Source organism: Oncorhynchus clarkii, chromosome 18 (genome assembly GCF_045791955.1).
Source record: "Oncorhynchus clarkii lewisi isolate Uvic-CL-2024 chromosome 18, UVic_Ocla_1.0, whole genome shotgun sequence".
Taxonomy (NCBI): domain Eukaryota; kingdom Metazoa; phylum Chordata; class Actinopteri; order Salmoniformes; family Salmonidae; genus Oncorhynchus; species Oncorhynchus clarkii.
The window spans coordinates 9,020,019-9,040,018 of NC_092164.1; the positions used below are offsets into that span (position 1 = coordinate 9,020,019).

Here is a 20,000-nt window from a genome sequence, read left to right on the forward strand (position 1 = left end):
GGTATTAACAAAACCTGTTGGAGGTATTAACAAAACCTGTTGGAGGTATTAAAAAAACCTGTTGGAGGTATTAAAAAAACCTGTTGGAGGTATTGAAAAAACTGTTAGAGGTATTGAAAAAACTGTTAGAGGTATTGAAAAAACTGTTAGAGGTATTGAAAAAACTGTTAGAGGTATTTAAAAAACTGTCAGAGGTATTAAAAAAAACTGTTAGAGGTATTAAAAAACCTGTTAGAGGTATTGAAAACCCCTGTTAGAGGTATTAAAAAAAACCTGTTGGAGGTATTGAAAACCCCTGTTAGAGGTATTAACAAAACCTGTTGGAGGTATTAACAAAACCTGTTGGAGGTATTAAAAAAACCTGTTGGAGGTACTGAAAAAACTGTCAGAGGTATTGAAAAAAACATTGCTGATTTATTAGATACAAAGGCTACAAAGGCACATAGCTAAAATGAGACTCAATGGACAGAGCTGTATCTCCTCAAGATACACAGTCCTTCATTATGATTAATACTTCACAGTATTTCATTATGTATAATGATACACAGTACTTCATGATGTAACATGTACCATATGGGTCGTGTGGAGGAAAGCTCAGCCCCAACTCGTCCCAATAATACACTAGTGCTACACGCAAAATCAGAAATCATTCTGTCAACCATCAGACTGTCTGAATCCCAGAACAGGAACTAAGTAGTACACTGGGCACGAGGAGGTCTGATCTCTCACTGCAGAAATGAGGCCGTTTATTCTTTGTGGTTAAAGGGTTAAAACAAAAACAACTCAAAGGGTTAAGTTTAGGTCTTCATTAGGAGTGGTTATTAAGGTTAGGGCTAGGGTTTGGGGAAGACTTCAAACAAAATCATTCAAAATTATGTGCAGTTTCCATGAAGTATCATCAAGTAGCCTCCCTGCTTGCTAAAGAATGTGAACTGCAGTGGTGAGAACCAAGGAAGGCAAATATCGACGTCCTCAGGACCTTTTCACACATCCAGAATCGACAGCTCTTTCTTGTGACTTTCTGTCTTTTTGCAAAGCACCATGGGCGATAAAGGATAGTGGGTTGGGTTGATCAGACCCTGGCTTTGTCCCAAATATAACTATATTACCAATACAGGGCTCAACATTTGAGGAGATCCCTATGCACCCTAGTCAGAAGTAGTGCACTGTAAAGGGAAAAGGGTGCCACTGGGGAAACATCACCTGTCTGGGATGACAGGTTGAACAGGAAGAGGTTAGATGAAGAGGGGATGATAAAGGTGTGGTGGTAGGAAGAGATGGAGGGAGGAAGAGATGGAGGGAGGAAGAGATGGAGGGAGGAAAGATGGAGGGAGGAAGAGATGGAGGGAGGAAGAGATGGAGGGAGGAACAGATGGAGGGAGGAAGAGATGGAGGGAGGAGAGATGGAAGAAAGATGAAGGGAGGAAGAGATGGAGGGAGGAAAGATGGAGGGAGGAGGAGATGGAGGGAGGAGGAGATGGAGGGAGGAAGAGATGGAGGGAGGAAGAGATGGAGGGAGGAGAGATGGAGGAAAGATGAAGGGAGGAAGAGATGGAGGAAGGAAGAGATGGAGGGAGGAAAGATGAAGGGAGGAAGAGATGGAGGGAGGAAGAGATGGAGGGAGGAGAAATGGAGGAAAGATGAAGGGAGGAAGAGATGAAGGAAGGAAGAGATGGAGGGAGGAAGAGATGGAGGGAGGAAGAGATGGAGGGAGGAGATTTGGAGGAGGGAGAGATGGATGGAGTGGAGATGGAGGGAGGAAGAGATAGAGGGAGGAAGAGATGGAGGGAGGAGATATGGAGGGAGGAGATATGGAGGGAGGAGATATGGAGGGAGGAGATAGATGGAGGGAGGATATATGGAGGGAGTAGATATGGAAGGAGGAGAGACTCAGATCAGATAGGACCCATTTTTGTCTTGTCTGAAGTGCTACGGGACATGGACATGGTCATGACACACACACACACACACACACACACACACACACACACACACACACACACACACACACACACACACACACACACACACACACACACACACACACACAGTTCCATAATGGAGCCATACATTTTGGTGACATACGGGCCTGTCTCTTACTCTGTCTGCAGGACGCCCCTCATCGCGGCCGGGGTGATCGGTGCTCTGTTTGTCATCGTCATCGTGGCGCTGAGCGTGGCGGTCTACGTGCGCCGTAAGAGCATCAAGAAGAAGAGGGCTCTGCGCCGCTTCCTGGAGACAGAGGTGAGGGGTCAAGGGTCATCCAGGGTTCATTGTGACTCAACCAATCAGCTCAGGGAATTAGACATTACATTACTATACTGGTGCGGGATTAAGAGTGGATATGATGTGAAGGATTTCACAGCATGTACTTGATGTATTTCTGAAAAGGATACGATCTCTGTAAAACCCTGACATGGTGTTGAACAAGATACAGTACACCTTGTGCTGCACATGTACTCTACACATCATAGTGCACTGTGTCAAAATGGAGTCTTCCAAACTGTTAACTCCACACCTTAGCTTGCTAAACCCTGGACAGAATATTAAGAATATTAATATTAAGTATACAACTACCTCAACATGATGTGTTCTCCATCTCTCATTGTTGGAGCATTGAGATGAAGTTGCAGGGATGTATTACTAGACTGGAGAGTACGCTTGGTATTCATTGGAGGGGATGTGTGTGTGCGTTCACTTGTTAGTGTGTACGCCCGCAGTTGACCTGGCCTCCCAGTTCCATTCCAAAGTAGGAGCTGTCGGGGAGCGTTAGGATCATTTACAGGTGAAACCACAGTGTTATAGACAGCTGTCAGTCTGGAGACATTTACTGCCCCGCCTGCTGCAGTCCCACAACGCTGCAGCACAGAGAGGCTGGCGGAAGAACACATCCATCTCAATCAGTCTTCCTCTGGCAAGGGAGAGTCATATCCATGATCCTGGATGGTGGGGGGGTAGAAATAGGGTCAGGGGGGGTGACGATCTGGGACTACTGCCCAGTCTGCCAAGCCCACCTAAACACACACACAGATGGACACACAAACACACACACCCTATGACCCTAACACATACACTTTGAATACATACCTACTCCCCACCTCTCCCACTCCCCTCCTCCCCACCTCCCCACCTCCCCACCTCTCCCACTCCCCTCCTCCCCACCTCCCCACCTCCCCTCCTCCCCACCTCCCCCACTCCCCTCCTCCCCACCTCCCCACCTCCCCTCCTCCCCGCCTCCCGACCTCCCCACCTCCCCTCCTCCCCACCTCTCCCACTCCCCTCCTCCCCACCTCCCCCACTCCCCACCTCTCCACCTCCCCTCCTCCCCACCTCTCCACCTCCCCTCCTCCCCATACCCCTCCTCCCCACTCCCCTCCTCCCCACCTCGCTATGCTGTAGAGCAGCCCTTGTCCTCTCTGATTGGTTGAAATGAGGGTTTTTGATGTGCTATGCTGTCCAGCAGCCCTTCTCCTCTCTGATTGGTTGAAAGGAGGGTTTTTGATGTGCTATGCTGTCCAGCAGCCCTTCTCCTCTCTGATTGGTTGAAAGGAGGGTTTTTGATGTGCTATGCTGTCCAGCAGCCCTTCTCCTCTCTGATTGGTTGAAAGGAGGGTTTTTGATGTGCTATGCTGTCCAGCAGCCCTTCTCCTCTCTTCTTCTGGCTGATGAAACAGTGAGGTGTTTCAGAGAGAGCTGAGTGAAGTGATTGCACTATTGACAACTAATGATACAGTCAAATCACTGGCCATGAATGGAGAATTTAGAATATCACACCTGTCTTTCTATAGAAGGTTAGAGAGAGAGTGTGAGAGAGAGAGAGTGTGTGAGAGAGAGAGAGTGAGAGAGGGAGAGAGAGAGTGTGAGAGGGAGAGAGAGTGAGAGAGAGAGTGTGAGAGAGAGAGAGAGAGAGTGAGAGAGGGAGAGAGAGAGTGTGAGAGGGAGAGAGAGAGAGAGAGAGAGAGAGGGAGAGGGAGTGAGAGAGAGAGCGAGAGAGAGAGAGAGAGAGAGAGAGAGCGAGAGAGAGAGAGAGAGAGAGAGAGAGAGAGAGTGTAAGAGGGAGAGAGAGTGAAAGAGAGAGTGTGTGAGAGACAGAGAGAGAGTGAGAGAGACAGAGACAGAGAGAGTGAGAGAGAGACTGAGAGAGAGAGATAGCGACAGAGAGAGAGTGAGAGAGAGAGTAACAGAGAGAGTAACAGAGAGAGAGACAGAGAGAGAGAGTATCAGAGAGTAACAGAGAGAGTAACAGAGAGAGAGAGAGACAGAGATAGAGAGAGAGTAACAGAGAGAGAGAGACAGTGAGAGAGAGTAACAGAGTAACAGAGAGAGAGAGAGACAGAGAGAGAGAGACAGAGAGAGAGAGTGAGAGAGAGAGTAACAGAGAAAGTAACAGAGAGAGAGAGAGAGAGAGAGAGTGAGAGAGAGAGTGAGAGATAGAGATGAGACAGAGAGATAGACAGAGATTAGAGAGACAGACAGAGAGACAGAGAGATATCTATATCTCCTCTATATTTCCTCTCAATTCAATTCAATTCAAGGGGCTTCATTAGCATGGGAAACATGTGTTAACATTGCCAAAGCAAGTGAGGTAGATATTATACAAAAGTGAAATAAACAATCAAAATTAACAGTAAACATTACATATACAGAAGTTTCAAAACAATAAAGACATTACAAATGTCATATTATGTATACAGTATATTCAGTGTTGTAATGATGTACAAATGATTAAAGTACAAAAGGGAAAATAAATAAACATAAATATGGGTTGTATTTACAATGGTGTTTGTTCTTCACTGGTTGACCTTTTCTTGTGGCAGCAGGTCACATTTCCTGCTGCTGTGATGGCACACTGTGGAGTTTATCAAAATTGGGTTTGTTTTCAAATTCTTTGTGGATCTGTGTAATCTGAGGGAAATATGTGTCTCTAATATGGTATACATTGGGCAGGAGGTTAGGAAGTGCAGCTCAGTTTCCACCTCATTTTGTGGGCAGTGAGCACATAGCCTGTCTTCTCTTTAAAAGATTGCTTGTCTCTGAGATTGTGTGGAGCTACCAAGGCCTTTCCCAGATTACTCTTTGACCCCTGACCCCTGATTTGAACATTGACTCCTTGTCTGTCTGCTGGAGCAACACTAATAGGTTTAGTTGTCCCGCTGTGCTTGCTCTGTGGGCTCCACCTCCCCTTCTCCTCTGTTCAGAGCCAAGGGGCCATTTCAGCACCACATGCTAGAGTAGCCCAGTGGACAGCTCCCTTGATATCAAGTCAGGTATTAGATGTTCAGTCCCAGGGCACCAGACAGCCCCTCACTGTTCTAGACTCCTAGTCCTTGATTATGTCCAGGTTAACTGGGAATCATCTTTCTTTCATTATTTTCGATTGTTCTCTCTCTCTCTCTCTCTCTCTCTCTCTCTCTCTCTCTCTCTCTCTCTCTCTCTCTCTCTCTCTCTCTCTCTCTCTCTCTCTCTCTCTCTCTCTCTTGTTCTCTCGTTCTTCGTTCTTCGTTCTCTCTCTCGTTCTCTCTCTTTCTCTCTCTCTCTCTCTCTCTCTCGTTCCCTCTCCCTCTTCCTCTCCCTCTCCCTCTCTCTCTCGTTCTCTCGTTCTCTCTCTCGTTCTCTCTCTCTCTCGTTCTCCCTCTCACTCTCTCTCGCTCTCTCTCTCTCTTTCTCTCTCTATTCCCCCCCTCTCCTTCTCTCTTTCAGTCAATGCTATTGGCTCACTTCCACTAGCAATAGCTCAGGGCTTACATGCTAGATCAGACACATTATAATGACTCTGAATGACGCTGGGTGTGTGTAGTGTGTCATTGCAAAGCCGTGGGCAATGTCATGGACCCCAGTGAACGTCTCAGTAATCCTGCTTTTATATCCTACTGAATATACACTGCTCAAAAAAATAAAGGGAACACTAAAATAACACATCCTAGATCTGAATGAATGAAATATTCTTATTAAATACTTTTTTCTTTACATAGTTGAATGTGCTGACAACAAAATCATACAAAAATTATCAATGGAAATCAAATTTATCAACCCATGGAGGTCTGGATTTGGAGTCACACTCAAAATTAAAGTGGAAAACCACACTACAGGCTGATCCAACTGATGTAATGTCCTTAAAACAAGTCAAAATGAGGCTCAGTAGTGTGTGTGGCCTCTGCGTGCCTGTATGACCTGCCTACAACGCCTGGGCATGCTCCTGATGAGGTGGCGGATGGTCTCCTGAGGGATCTCCTCCCAGACCTGGACTAAAGCATCCGCCAACTCCTGGACAGTCTGTGGTGCAACGTGGCGTTGGTGGATGGAGCGAGACATGATGTCCCAGATGTGCTCAATTGGATTCAGGTCTGGGGAACGGGCGGGCCAGTCCATAGCATCAATGTCTTCCTCTTGCAGGAACTGCTGACACACTCCAGCCACATGAGGTCTAGCATTGTCTTGCATTAGGAGGAACCCAGGGCCAACCGCACCAGCATATGGTCTCACAAGGGGTCTGAGGATGTCATCTCGGTACCTAATGGCAGTCAGGCTACCTCTGGCGAGCACATGGAGGGCTGTGCGCCCCCCCAAAGAAATGCCACCCCACACCATGACTGACCCACCGCCAAACCGGTCATGCTGGAGGATGTTGCAGGCAGCAGAACGTTCTCCACGGCGTCTCCAGACTCTGTCACGTCTGTCACGTGCTCAGTGTGAACCTGCTTTCATCTGTGAAGAGCACAGGGCGCCAGTGGCGAATTTGCCAATCTTGGTGTTCTCTGGCAAATGCCAAACGTCCTGCACGGTGTTGGGCTGTAAGCACAACCCCCACCTGTGGATGTCGGGCCCTCATACCACCCTCATGGAGTCTGTTTCTGACCGTTTGAGCAGACACATGCACATTTGTGGCCTGCTGGAGGACATTTTGCAGGGCTCTGGCAGTGCTCCTCCTTGCACAAAGGCGGAGGTAGCGGTCCTGCTGCTGGGTTGTTGCCCTCCTACGGCCTCCTCCACGTCTCCTGATGTACTGGCCTGTCTCCTGGTAGCTCCATGCTCTTGACACTACGCTGACAGACACAGCAAACCTTCTTGCCACAGCTCGCACAGTGAACAGAGAGACACACACAGTGAACAGAGAGAGAGACACACACAGTGAACAGAGAGACACACACAGTGAACAGAGAGACACACACAGTGAACAGAGAGACACACACAGTGAACAGAGAGAGACACACACACAGTGAACAGAGAGAGACACACACAGTGAACAGAGAGACACACACAGTGAACAGAGAGACACACACAGTGAACAGAGAGACACACACAGTGAACAGAGAGAGAGACACACACAGTGAACAGAGAGAGAGACACAGACAGTGAACAGAGAGACACACACAGTGAACAGAGACACACACAGTGAACAGAGAGACACACACACACAGCGAACAGAGAGACACACACACACACAGCGAACAGAGAGACACAAACAGCGAACAGAGAGACACACACAGTGAACAGAGACACACATACACACAGCGAACAGAGAGACACACACACAGTGAACAGAGACACACACACACAGCGAACAGAGAGACACACACACACAGTGAACAGAGAGACACACACACACACAGTGAACAGAGAGACACACACACACACAGTGAACAGAGACACACACACACACAGCGAACAGAGAGACACAGACACAGTGAACAGAGAGACACACATAGTGAACAGAGAGACACACACACAGTTAACAGAGAGACACACACACACACACAGCGAACAGAGAGACACACACACACACACACAGCGAACAGAGACACACACACACACACAGTGAACAGAGAGACACACACACACAGTGAACAGAGACACACACACAGTGAACAGAGAGACACACACACAGTGAACAGAGAGACACACACACACAGTGAACAGAGAGACACACACAGTGAACAGAGAGACACACACAGTGAACAGAGAAACACACACACTGACTGACAGATATATGTTCTCATTATGGTGTTTGATGACCGATGTTGAGCTGGTTGATTATGTCGGTGATAAACCTATATGAAGGGCCCTGATAGGCTGATTGGCTCATTAAGATATGTATTGATTGGTCGGCTGATGGAGGTATTGACCATGTGTGTGTGTGCCTCCCGGTGTGTGTGTGTGTTTGTATGTGTATGTGTGTGTGTGTGTGTTCCAGTTGGTGGAGCCCCTGACCCCTAGCGGCACTGCCCCCAACCAGGCCCAGCTTCGTATCCTCAAAGAGACAGAGCTCAAGAGGGTTAAGATCCTCGGCTCGGGAGCCTTCGGAACCGTCCACAAGGTACGGTTGATTGTGCCTCTGTTTGTGAGTGTGCCTCTGTTTGTGAGTGGGCTTCTGTTTGTGAGTGGGCCTCTGTTTGTGAGTGTGCCTCTGTTTGTGAGTGTGTCTCTGTTTGTGAGTGTGTCTCTGTTTGTGAGTGTGCCTCTGTTTGTGAGTGGGCCTCTGTTTGTGAGAATGCTTCTGTTTGTGAATGTGTCTCTGTTTGTGAGTGGGCCTCTGTTTGTGAGTGGGCCTCTGTTTGTGAGTGGGCCTCTGTTTGTGAGTGTGCCTCTGTTTGTGAGTGGGCTTCTGTTTGTGAGTGTGCCTCTGTTTGTGAGTGGGCCTCTGTTTGTGAGTGGGCCTCTGTTTGTGAGTGGGCCTCTGTTTGTGAGTGGGCCTCTGTTTGTGAGTGGGCCTCTGTTTGTGAGTGGGCCTCTGTTTGTGAGTGGGCCTCTGTTTGTGAGTGGGCCTCTGTTTGTGAGTGGGCCTCTGTTTGTGAGTGTGCCTCTGTTTGTGAGTGTGCCTCTGTTTGTGAGTGGGCCTCTGTTTGTGAGTGTGCCTCTGTTTGTGAGTGGGCCTCTGTTTGTGAGTGTGCCTCTGTTTGTGAGTGGGCCTCTGTTTGTGAGTGTGCCTCTGTTTGTGAGTGGGCCTCTGTTTGTGAGTGGGCCTCTGTTTGTGAGTGGGCCTCTGTTTGTGAGTGGGCCTCTGTTTGTGAGTAGGCCTCTGTTTTTGAGTGGGTCTCTGTTTTTGAGTGGGCCTCTGTTTGTGAGTGGGCCTCTGTTTGTGAGTGGGCCTCTGTTTGTGAGTGGGCCTCTGTTTGTGAGTGGGCCTCTGTTTGTGAGTGTGCCTCTGTTTGTGAGTGTGCCTCTATTTGTGAGTGTGCCTCTGTTTGTGAGTGGGCCTCTGTGCCTGTAATTATTTGTGGTTAATGTTTCTGTCCTGATATGATGGATGACAGTGTGACTGTGTGTTATACTGTGTATGACTGTGTGTAATACTGTGTATGACTGTGTGTAATACTGTGTATGACTGTGTGTAATACTGTGTATGACTGTGTGTAATACTGTGTATGACCGTGTGTAATAATGTGTATGACTGTGTGTAATACTGCATATGACTGTGTGTAATACTGCGTATGACTGTGTGTAATACTGTGTATGACTGTGTGTAATACTGCGTATGACTGTGTGTAATACTGTGAATGACCGTGTGTAATACTGTGTATGACTGTGTGTAATACTGTGTATGACTGTGTGTAATACTGTGTGTAATACTGTGTATGACTGTGTGTAATGCTGTGTGTAATATTGTGTATGACTGTGTGTAATACTGTGTATGACTGTGTATAATACTGTGTATGAGTGTGTAATAGTGTGTATGACTGTGTGTAATACTGTGTATGACTGTGTGTAATACTGTGTATGACCGTGTGTAATAATGTGTATGACTGTGTGTAATACTGCATATGACTGTGTGTAATACTGCTATGACTGTGTGTAATACTGTGTATGACTGTGTGTAATACTGCGTATGACTGTGTGTAATACTGTGAATGACCGTGTGTAATACTGTGTATGACTGTGTGTAATACTGTGTATGACTGTGTGTAATACTGTGTGTAATACTGTGTATGACTGTGTGTAATGCTGTGTGTAATATTGTGTATGACTGTGTGTAATACTGTGTATGACTGTGTGTAATACTGTGTATGACTGTGTGTAATACTGTGTATGACTGTGTGTAATACTGTGTATGACTGTGTGTAATACTGTGTATGACTGTGTGTAATATTGTGTATGACTGTGTGTAATACTGTGTATGACTGTGTGTAATACTGTGTATGACTGTGTGTAATACTGTGTATGACTGTGTGTAATACTGTGTATGACTGTGTGTAATACTGTGTATGACTGTGTGTAATACTGTGTATGACTGTGTGTAATACTGTGTATGACTGTGTGTAATACTGTGTATGACTGTGTGTAATACTGTGTATGACTGTGTGTAATACTGTGTATGACTGTGTGTAATACTGTGTATGACTGTGTGTAATACTGTGTATGACTGTGTGTAATACTGTGTATGACTGTGTGTAATACTGTGTATGACTGTGTGTAACTGTGTATGACTGTGTGTATGTGTATGACTGTGTGTAATACTGTGTATGACTGTGTGTAGTACTGTGTATGACTGTGTGTAATACTGTGTATGACTGTGTGTAATACTGTGTATGACTGTGTGTAATACTGTGTATGACTGTGTGTAATACTGTGTGTAATACTGTGTATGACTGTGTGTAATAATGTGTGTAATACTGTGTATGACTGTGTGTAATACTGTGTATGACTGTGTGTAGTACTGTGTATGACTGTGTGTAATACTGTGTATGACTGTGTGTAATACTGTGTATGACTGTGTGTAATACTGTGTGTAATACTGTGTATGACTGTGTGTAATACTGTGTGTAATACTGTGTATGACTGTGTGTAATACTGTGTATGACTGTGTGTAGTACTGTGTATGACTGTGTGTAATACTGTGTATGACTGTGTGTAATACTGTGTATGACTGTGTGTAATACTGTGTATGACTGTGTGTAATACTGTGTATGACTGTGTGTAATACTGTGTATGACTGTGTGTAATACTGTGTATGACTGTGTGTAATACTGTGTATGACTGTGTGTAATACTGTGTATGAATGTGTGTAATACTGTGTATGACTGTGTGTAATACTGTGTATGACTGTGTGTAATACTGTGTATGACTGTGTGTAATACTGTGTATGACTGTGTGTAATACTGTGTATGACTGTGTGTAATACTGTGTATGAATGTGTGTAATACTGTGTATGACTGTGTGTAGTACTGTGTATGACTGTGTGTAATACTGTGTATGACTGTGTGTAATACTGTGTATGACTGTGTGTAGTACTGTGTATGACTGTGTGTAATACTGTGTATGACTGTGTGTAATACTGTGTATGACTGTGTGTAATACTGTGTATGAATGTGTGTAATACTGTGTATGACTGTGTGTAATACTGTGTATGACTGTGTGTAATACTGTGTATGACTGTGTGTAATACTGTGTATGACTGTGTGTAATACTGTGTATGACTGTGTGTAATACTGTGTATGAATGTGTGTAATACTGTGTATGACTGTGTGTAGTACTGTGTATGACTGTGTGTAATACTGTGTATGACTGTGTGTAATACTGTGTATGACTGTGTGTAGTACTGTGTATGACTGTGTGTAATACTGTGTATGACTGTGTGTAATACTGTGTATGACTGTGTGTAATACTGTGTGTAATACTGTGTATGACTGTGTGTAATAATGTGTGTAATACTGTGTATGACTGTGTGTAATACTGTGTATGACTGTGTGTAGTACTGTGTATGACTGTGTGTAATACTGTGTATGACTGTGTGTAATACTGTGTATGACTGTGTGTAATACTGTGTGTAATACTGTGTATGACTGTGTGTAATACTGTGTGTAATACTGTGTATGACTGTGTGTAATACTGTGTATGACTGTGTGTAGTACTGTGTATGACTGTGTGTAATACTGTGTATGACTGTGTGTAATACTGTGTATGACTGTGTGTAGTACTGTGTGTAATACTGTGTATGACTTTGTGTAATACTGTGTATGACTGTGTGTAATACTGTGTATGACTGTGTGTAGTACTGTGTATGACTGTGTGTAATACTGTGTAATACTGTGTGTAATACTGTGTATGACTGTGTGTAATACTGTGTATGACTGTGTGTAGTACTGTGTATGACTGTGTGTAATACTGTGTATGACTGTGTGTAATACTGTGTATGACTGTGTGTAATACTGTGTATGACTGTGTGTAATACTGTGTATGACTGTGTGTAATACTGTGTATGACTGTGTGTAATACTGTGTATGACTGTGTTTAGTACTGTGTATGACTGTGTGTAATACTGTGTATGACTGTGTGTAATACTGTGTATGACTGTGTGTAATACTGTGTGTAATACTGTGTATGACTGTGTGTAATACTGTGTGTAATACTGTGTATGACTGTGTGTAATACTGTGTATGACTGTGTGTAGTACTGTGTATGACTGTGTGTAATACTGTGTATGACTGTGTGTAATACTGTGTATGACTGTGTGTAATACTGTGTGTAATACTGTGTATGACTGTGTGTAATACTGTGTGTAATACTGTGTATGACTGTGTGTAATACTGTGTATGACTGTGTGTAGTAATGTGTATGACTGTGTGTAATACTGTGTATGACTGTGTGTAATACTGTGTATGACTGTGTGTAGTACTGTGTTTAATACTGTGTATGACTTTGTGTAATACTGTGTGTAATACTGTGTATGACTGTGTGTAATACTGTGTATGACTGTGTGTAGTACTGTGTATGACTGTGTGTAATACTGTGTATGACTGTGTGTAATACTGTGTAATACTGTGTATGACTGTGTGTAATACTGTGTGTAATACTGTGTATGACTGTGTGTAATACTGTGTATGACTGTGTGTAGTACTGTGTATGACTGTGTGTAATACTGTGTATGACTGTGTGTAATACTGTGTATGACTGTGTGTAATACTGTGTGTAATACTGTGTATGACTGTGTGTAATACTGTGTGTAATACTGTGTATGACTGTGTGTAATACTGTGTATGACTGTGTGTAATACTGTGTATGACTGTGTGTAATACTGTGTATGACTGTGTGTAATACTTTGTATGACTGTGTGTAATACTGTGTATGACTGTGTGTAATACTGTGTATGACTGTGTGTAATACTGCGTATGACTGTGTGTAATACTGTGTATGACAGGGAGCGGCTGTCTTTTTTCATTATTTCTGACATTGCTTCTATTCTCTGAGATTGTGGGAAGGGTTTATGTGTCTCCTTTCAGTGTGTTAAAGTGTGTCGATATGTCCATAGGAGTTTGTGTTTAACAGTGATTTGCCTGTGTATTTCAGGGTATCTGGGTCCCAGAGAGAGAGACAGTAAAGATCCCAGTGGCCATAAAGATCCTGAACGAGGCTACGGGGCCCAAAGCAAACGTGGAGTTCATGGACGTGAGTATTACACCACAGCTGTGTGTGTGTGTGTGTGTGTGTGTGTGTGTGTGTGTGTTCGTGTGTGTGTTCGTGTGTGTGTGTGTGTGTGTGTGTGTGTGTGTGTGTGTGTGTGTGTGTGTGTGTTCGTGTGTGTATTACACACATATGATATTGTCTTCTCTGAGGTATTAGTTGAGCTCATTCCATCTTCTGAACCCTCAGTCTAGTCAGGTTGATCCGTTCAGCCCAGAAACTCCTCCCCCCTGCTTAATGCCTGGCATGTAGTCTAATGCACCAGGTCTGTTCACATCACCAGGTGTTTATATGACATACAGCCTTGTCTGGATCACTGGGTAGAGGGTATGCAGGGAAGAGGACAGAGGGAGAGCCAAGCCTGGGTTGGGGGTAGGATAGAGGATGGGGTAGGATAGAGGATGGGGTTTGGGTTAGGGGATGGGGTTGGATAGAGTATGGGGTAGGATAGAGGATGGGGTAGGATAGAGGATGGGGTAGGATAGAGGATGGGGTTGGGGTAGGATAGAGGATTGGGTAGGGGTAGAGGATGGGGTATGGAATAGAGGATTGGGTAGGGGTTAGAGGATGGGGTAGAGAATAGAGGATGGAGTATGGATTATAGGATGGGGTAGGATAGAGGATGGGGTAGGATAGAGGATGGGGTTGGGGTTAGAGGATGGGGTAGGATAGAGGATGGGGTTGGGGGTAGGATAGAGGATGGGGTAGGGTAGATAATGTAGGAATTAGAGAATGGGGTAGGATAGGGGATGGGGTAGGGGTTAGAGGATGTGGTAGGATAGGGGATGGGGTAGGGTAGATAAGGTAGGGGTTAGAGAATGGGGTAGGATAGGGGATGGGGTAGGGGTTAGAGGATGTGGTAAGATAGGGGATGGGGTAGGGTAGATAAGGTAGGGATTAGAGAATGGGGTAGGATGGGGGATGGGGTAGGGGTTAGAGGATGTGGTAGGATAGGGGATTGGGTAGGGGTTAGAGGATGTGGTAGGATAGGGAATGGGGTAGGGGTTAGAGGATGTGGTAGGATAGGGGATGGGGTAAGAAAGACGATGGGGTAAGGTGGAGGAATGGGGTAGGGTCTATCAAGCATGCTGGTTGGAGAGAGAGACATTTTGCCAAACCTAATTGAAAAGCCCCATCCTCTCTTCCTTCTCCCTCCTTCCTGTCTCCCAGTGGATGGCGTTGAACATCCAGAGCCCACATGGCTCCCCAGTTTTAAACTGCAATCTAAAAGCAGGCCCACAGGCTGCCACTGGGACAGTTAGAGACAGACCAGGAGCCAGCAAGCTGTTCTCCCTCACACACACACACACACACACACACAAACACACACACACTGCTTAGCATCATTCACTATCTGTGTGTGTGTGTGTGTTGGAATAGTTGGAATAATTCAATATTATTCTATATTACTAACTCTATATAACTCTATATTACTCATAACGACACTCATGAACACTATCATTAACTTAAAACACACGCACAGCTTTGCATCCCTGGGCCTGTGCCAGTCTATCCCTGGGCCTGTGCCAGTCTATCCCTGGGGCTGTGCCAGTCTATCCCTGGGGCTGTGCCAGTCTATCCCTGGGGCTGTGCCAGTCTATCCCTGGGCCTGTGCCAGTCTATCCCTGAGGCTGTGCCAGTCTATCCCTGGGCCTGTGCCATTCTATCCCTGGGCCTGTGCCAGTCTATCCCTGTGTGTGTGTGTGTGTGTGTGTGCGTGTGTGTGTGCGTGTGTGTGTGTGTGTGTGTGGGGGGGGAAGCGTAGAAGTCAGGGGGCTGGTAATGGAGGTCACCGCTCAGGAGGATAAGAGAGATATCTCCAAACACACACACACACACACACACACACACACACACACACACACACACACACACACACACACACACACACACACACACACACACACACGCCACCTCATATATATTATCCCTCATATCCTAGTACACTCCTTTCTAACAACTGTCAGAGCCTCCTGTCACACAACAGACTCACAAAGCCACTTGTTTCCTCCTGTGTGAGTGTCGGGTTCAGACTTCCACGACCATATCTGGCTGTCCTCTGGGCTTGTATAATGTGCAGATGTAATGCTGATACTTTACCCCGGTGTTAAATCAGGGCACTGTCGGTGCCAAAAGAACCTCTCTACTGCCTGCACTGTGCCGGGATTCATCTACTCTCCACCGCTGAGCCACTCTCACCTCCTTTAGAATCTAAATGTAAAGGCCCTTCATCTATCAAGCCCACAGAAGCTTCAAAATACCCTGCTCTTTGTGCAGAGAATGTAGAAGTCAGCCAGGCTGTGTGTAACTAGAGTAGAAGTCAGCCAGGCTGTGTGTAACTAGAGTAGAAGTCAGCCAGGCTGTGTGTAACTAGAGTAGAAGTCAGCCAGGCTGTGTGTAACTAGAGTAGAAGTCAGCCAGGCTGTGTGTAACTAGAGTAGAAGTCAGCCAGGCTGTGTGCAACTAGAGTAGAAGTCAGCCAGGCTGTGTGTAACTAGAGTAGAAGTCAGCCAGGCTGTGTGTAACTAGAGTAGAAGTCAGCCAGGCTGTGTGCAACTAGAGTAGAAGTCAGCCAGGCTGTGTGCAACTAGAGTAGAAGTCAGCCAGGCTGTGTGTAGCTAGAGTAGAAGTCAGCCAGGCTGTGTGCAACTAGAGTAGAAGTCAGCCAGGCTGTGTGCAACTAGAGTAGAAGTCAGCCAGGCTGTGTGTAGCTAGAGTAGAAGTCAGCCAGGCTGTGTGTAACTAGAGTAGAAGTCAGCCAGGCTGTGTGTAACTAGAGTAGAAGTCAGCCAGGCTGTGTGCAACTAGAGTAGAAGTCAGCCAGGCTGTGTGTAACTAGAGTAGAAGTCAGCCAGGCTGTGTGCAACTAGAGTAGAAGTCAGCCAGGCTGTGTGTAACTAGAGTAGAAGTCAGCCAGGCTGTGTGCAGCTAGAGTAGAAGTTAGCCAGGCTGTGTGTAACTAGAGTAGAAGTCAGCCAGGCTGTGTGTAACTAGAGTAGAAGTCAGCCAGGCTGTGTGCAACTAGAGTAGAAGTCAGCCAGGCTGTGTGCAACTAGAGTAGAAGTCAGCCAGGCTGTGTGCAACTAGAGTAGAAGTCAGCCAGGCTGTGTGCAACTAGAGTAGAAGTCAGCCAGGCTGTGTGTAACTAGAGTAGAAGTCAGGCAGGCTGTGTGTAACTAGAGTAGAAGTCAGCCAGGCTGTGTGTAACTAGAGTAGAAGTCAGCCAGGCTGTGTGTAACTAGAGTAGAAGTCAGCCAGGCTGTGTGCAACTAGAGTAGAAGTCAGCCAGGCTGTGTGTAACTAGAGTAGAAGTCAGCCAGGCTGTGTGTAACTAGAGTAGAAGTTAGCCAGGCTGTGTGTAACTAGAGTAGAAGTCAGCCAGGCTGTGTGCAACTAGAGTAGAAGTCAGCCAGGCTGTGTGCAACTAGAGTAGAAGTCAGCCAGGCTGTGTGTAACTAGAGTAGAAGTCAGCCAGGCTGTGTGTAACTAGAGTAGAAGTCAGCCAGGCTGTGTGTAACTAGAGTAGAAGTCAGCCAGACTGTGTGTAACTAGAGTAGAAGTCAGCCAGGCTGTGTGCAACTAGAGTAGAAGTCAGCCAGGCTGTGTGTAACTAGAGTAGAAGTCAGCCAGGCTGTGTGCAACTAGAGTAGAAGTCAGCCAGGCTGTGTGCAACTAGAGTAGAAGTCAGCCAGGCTGTGTGCAACTAGAGTAGAAGTCAGCCAGGCTGTGTGTAACTAGAGTAGAAGTCAGCCAGGCTGTGTGCAACTAGAGTAGAAGTCAGCCAGGCTGTGTGTAACTAGAGTAGAAGTCAGCCAGGCTGTGTGTAACTAGAGTAGAAGTCAGCCAGGCTGTGTGTAACTAGAGTAGAAGTCAGCCAGGCTGTGTGTAACTAGAGTAGAAGTCAGCCAGGCTGTGTGCAACTAGAGTAGAAGTCAGCCAGGCTGTGTGTAACTAGAGTAGAAGTCAGCCAGGCTGTGTGTAACTAGAGTAGAAGTTAGCCAGGCTGTGTGTAACTAGAGTAGAAGTCAGCCAGGCTGTGTGTAACTAGAGTAGAAGTCAGCCAGGCTGTGTGCAACTAGAGTAGAAGTCAGCCAGGCTGTGTGCAACTAGAGTAGAAGTCAGCCAGGCTGTGTGCAACTAGAGTAGAAGTCAGCCAGGCTGTGTGTAACTAGAGTAGAAGTCAGCCAGGCTGTGTGTAACTAGAGTAGAAGTCAGCCAGGCTGTGTGTAACTAGAGTAGAAGTCAGCCAGGCTGTGTGCAACTAGAGTAGAAGTCAGCCAGGCTGTGTGTAACTAGAGTAGAAGTCAGCCAGGCTGTGTGTAACTAGAGTAGAAGTCAGCCAGGCTGTGTGCAACTAGAGTAGAAGTCAGCCAGGCTGTGTGCAACTAGAGTAGAAGTCAGCCAGGCTGTGTGCAACTAGAGTAGAAGTCAGCCAGGCTGTGTGTAACTAGAGTAGAAGCCAGCCAGGCTGTGTGCAACTAGAGTAGAAGTCAGCCAGGCTGTGTGTAGCTAGAGTATAAGTCAGCCAGGCTGTGTGTAACTAGAGTAGAAGTCAGCCAGGCTGTGTGCAACTAGAGTAGAAGTCAGCCAGGCTGTGTGCAACTAGAGCAGCCAGGCTGTGTGCAACTAGAGTAGAAGTCAGCCAGGCTGTGTGTAGCTAGAGTAGAAGTCAGCCAGGCTGTGTGTAACTAGAGTAGAAGTCAGCCAGGCTGTGTGCAACTAGAGTAGAAGTCAGACAGGCTGTGTGTAACTAGAGTAGAAGTCAGCCAGGCTGTGTGTAACTAGAGTAGAAGTCAGCCAGGCTGTGTGTAGCTAGAGTAGAAGTCAGCCAGGCGGTGTGTAGCTAGAGTAGAAGTCAGCCAGGCTGTGTGTAGCTAGTGTAGAAGTCAGCCAGGCTGTGTGTAACTAGAGTAGAAGATAGAGGGAGGCTGTGTGTAGCTAGAGAGAAGATAGAGGGAGACTGTGTGTAACTACAGAGAAGATAGAGGGAGACTGTGTGTAACTACAGAGAAGATAGAGGGAGGCTGTGTGTAACTACAGAGAAGATAGAGGGAGGCTGTGTGAAGATAGAGGGAGGCTGTGTGTAGCTAGAGAGAGGATAGAGGGAGGCTGTGTTTAACTACAGAGAGGATAGAGGGAAAAATAGTGGTGAATGTGTGTCGGTCAAAGGTGTCTGTGACACCTACACACACACCCTGATATTCACTACACTACACTACACTACACTGCACTGCACTACACTACACTACACTACACTGCACTACACTACACTGCACTACACTACACTACACTACACTACACTGCCATTCACTACACTACACTACACTATAACACTTGTATTTTCCCTTCCACCTGTGTGCACTTGGCTGTTTGCTCTGTATACTCCTCCATCCACAGTGTTCTGTCAGATTCCCCCAGGCCTGAGTCCCTATCTATCCCCACCAGGAGGCTCTGATTATGGCCAGCATGGAGCACCCCCACCTGGTCCGTCTCCTGGGGGTTTGCCTGAGCCCCACCACACAGCTGGTCACCCAGCTCATGCCCCACGGCTGCCTCCTCGACTACGTCCACGAACACAAGGACAACATCGGCTCTCAACTGCTGCTCAACTGGTGTGTCCAGATCGCCAAGGTAGGATGGCACTGGGGCTGTCATGAGGGAGGGTGTGTGTTTGTGAGTGTGTTTGCGTGTTCGGTCAGTGTTCAGCGCAATTCAGAGTCCACAGACGCAGAGATGTGACAGTCCATTGTCCCATTGTGACATAGCTACGTGGCTCTACCACCATCCACGGGGAGGCACAACCGACCGCGCACCTCCCCAAAATTCACAACCATCGCGACTCCACCTACAAGTCCTCTATTCATTTCAATGTGTAACAGCTGGAAAAATTGCTTGAGCCGAAACTGAGAATTTAAAAAGTATGAAAGCCAACTGTCCAATATACTAGAACACAGCTGTGTGTACACCTACACATTTTGGACTTTGATAGGCGTTTTACACTTGAGCTGAATGATCTTAAATCCATAGAACACCATGGTTATACCTGAGGAATGCTATCACTCTCCCACAATCAACCATTACCCAACAATATCAATATCACCACCTCTTTACCAATAAGTGACAGAATCCAGAACCCCAATCTCTCTCTCTCTCTCTCTCTCTCTCTCTCTCTCTCTCTCTCTCTCTCTCTCTCTCTCTCTCTCTCTCTCTCTCTCTCTCTCTCTCTCTGTCTCCCTCTCTCTCTCCGTCTCTCTCTCTCTGTCTCTGTCTCTCTCTCTCTCTCTCTCTCTCTCTCCCTGTCTCTCTCTCTCTCTCTGACACTGTATCAGGTATGGTTTGAGTTCCCCTATTAGAGCAGCATTAGACAGTCTCCGCAGGCTGTCAGTGATAAGAGGCCTGCAGGCTAACGTGCTGCTATCGCCGGCTAGCTCCCATTCCCTCCACTCCCTGGGATGGATGATTTAAATGAGCTTGAGGAACAGAGTACTTAAGCAGGTACTTATTGAAGTAATTGGATTCGATTTAACTTGTGGTGGGGAGAGCGGCTGGAGAGCTGGGGGAAAGTGTGGGACAGGGAGAGGGATATGGGGGTTGTAGGGTCGACA

At 46.4% G+C, this 20,000-nt stretch overlaps 1 protein-coding gene across 1 annotated transcript in view; it reads left to right on the forward strand.

The window, feature by feature from the left end:
- Positions 1-20,000, forward strand: part of LOC139372981 (receptor tyrosine-protein kinase erbB-4-like) — a 560,371-nt gene that overhangs the window by 502,827 nt on the left and 37,544 nt on the right. Inside the window, exons 19-20 of the mRNA XM_071112889.1 lie at positions 13,282-13,380; positions 18,841-19,026. Of these exons, the coding sequence (XP_070968990.1) occupies positions 13,282-13,380; positions 18,841-19,026 (285 nt within the window). The remainder of the gene's footprint in view (positions 1-13,281; positions 13,381-18,840; positions 19,027-20,000) is intronic.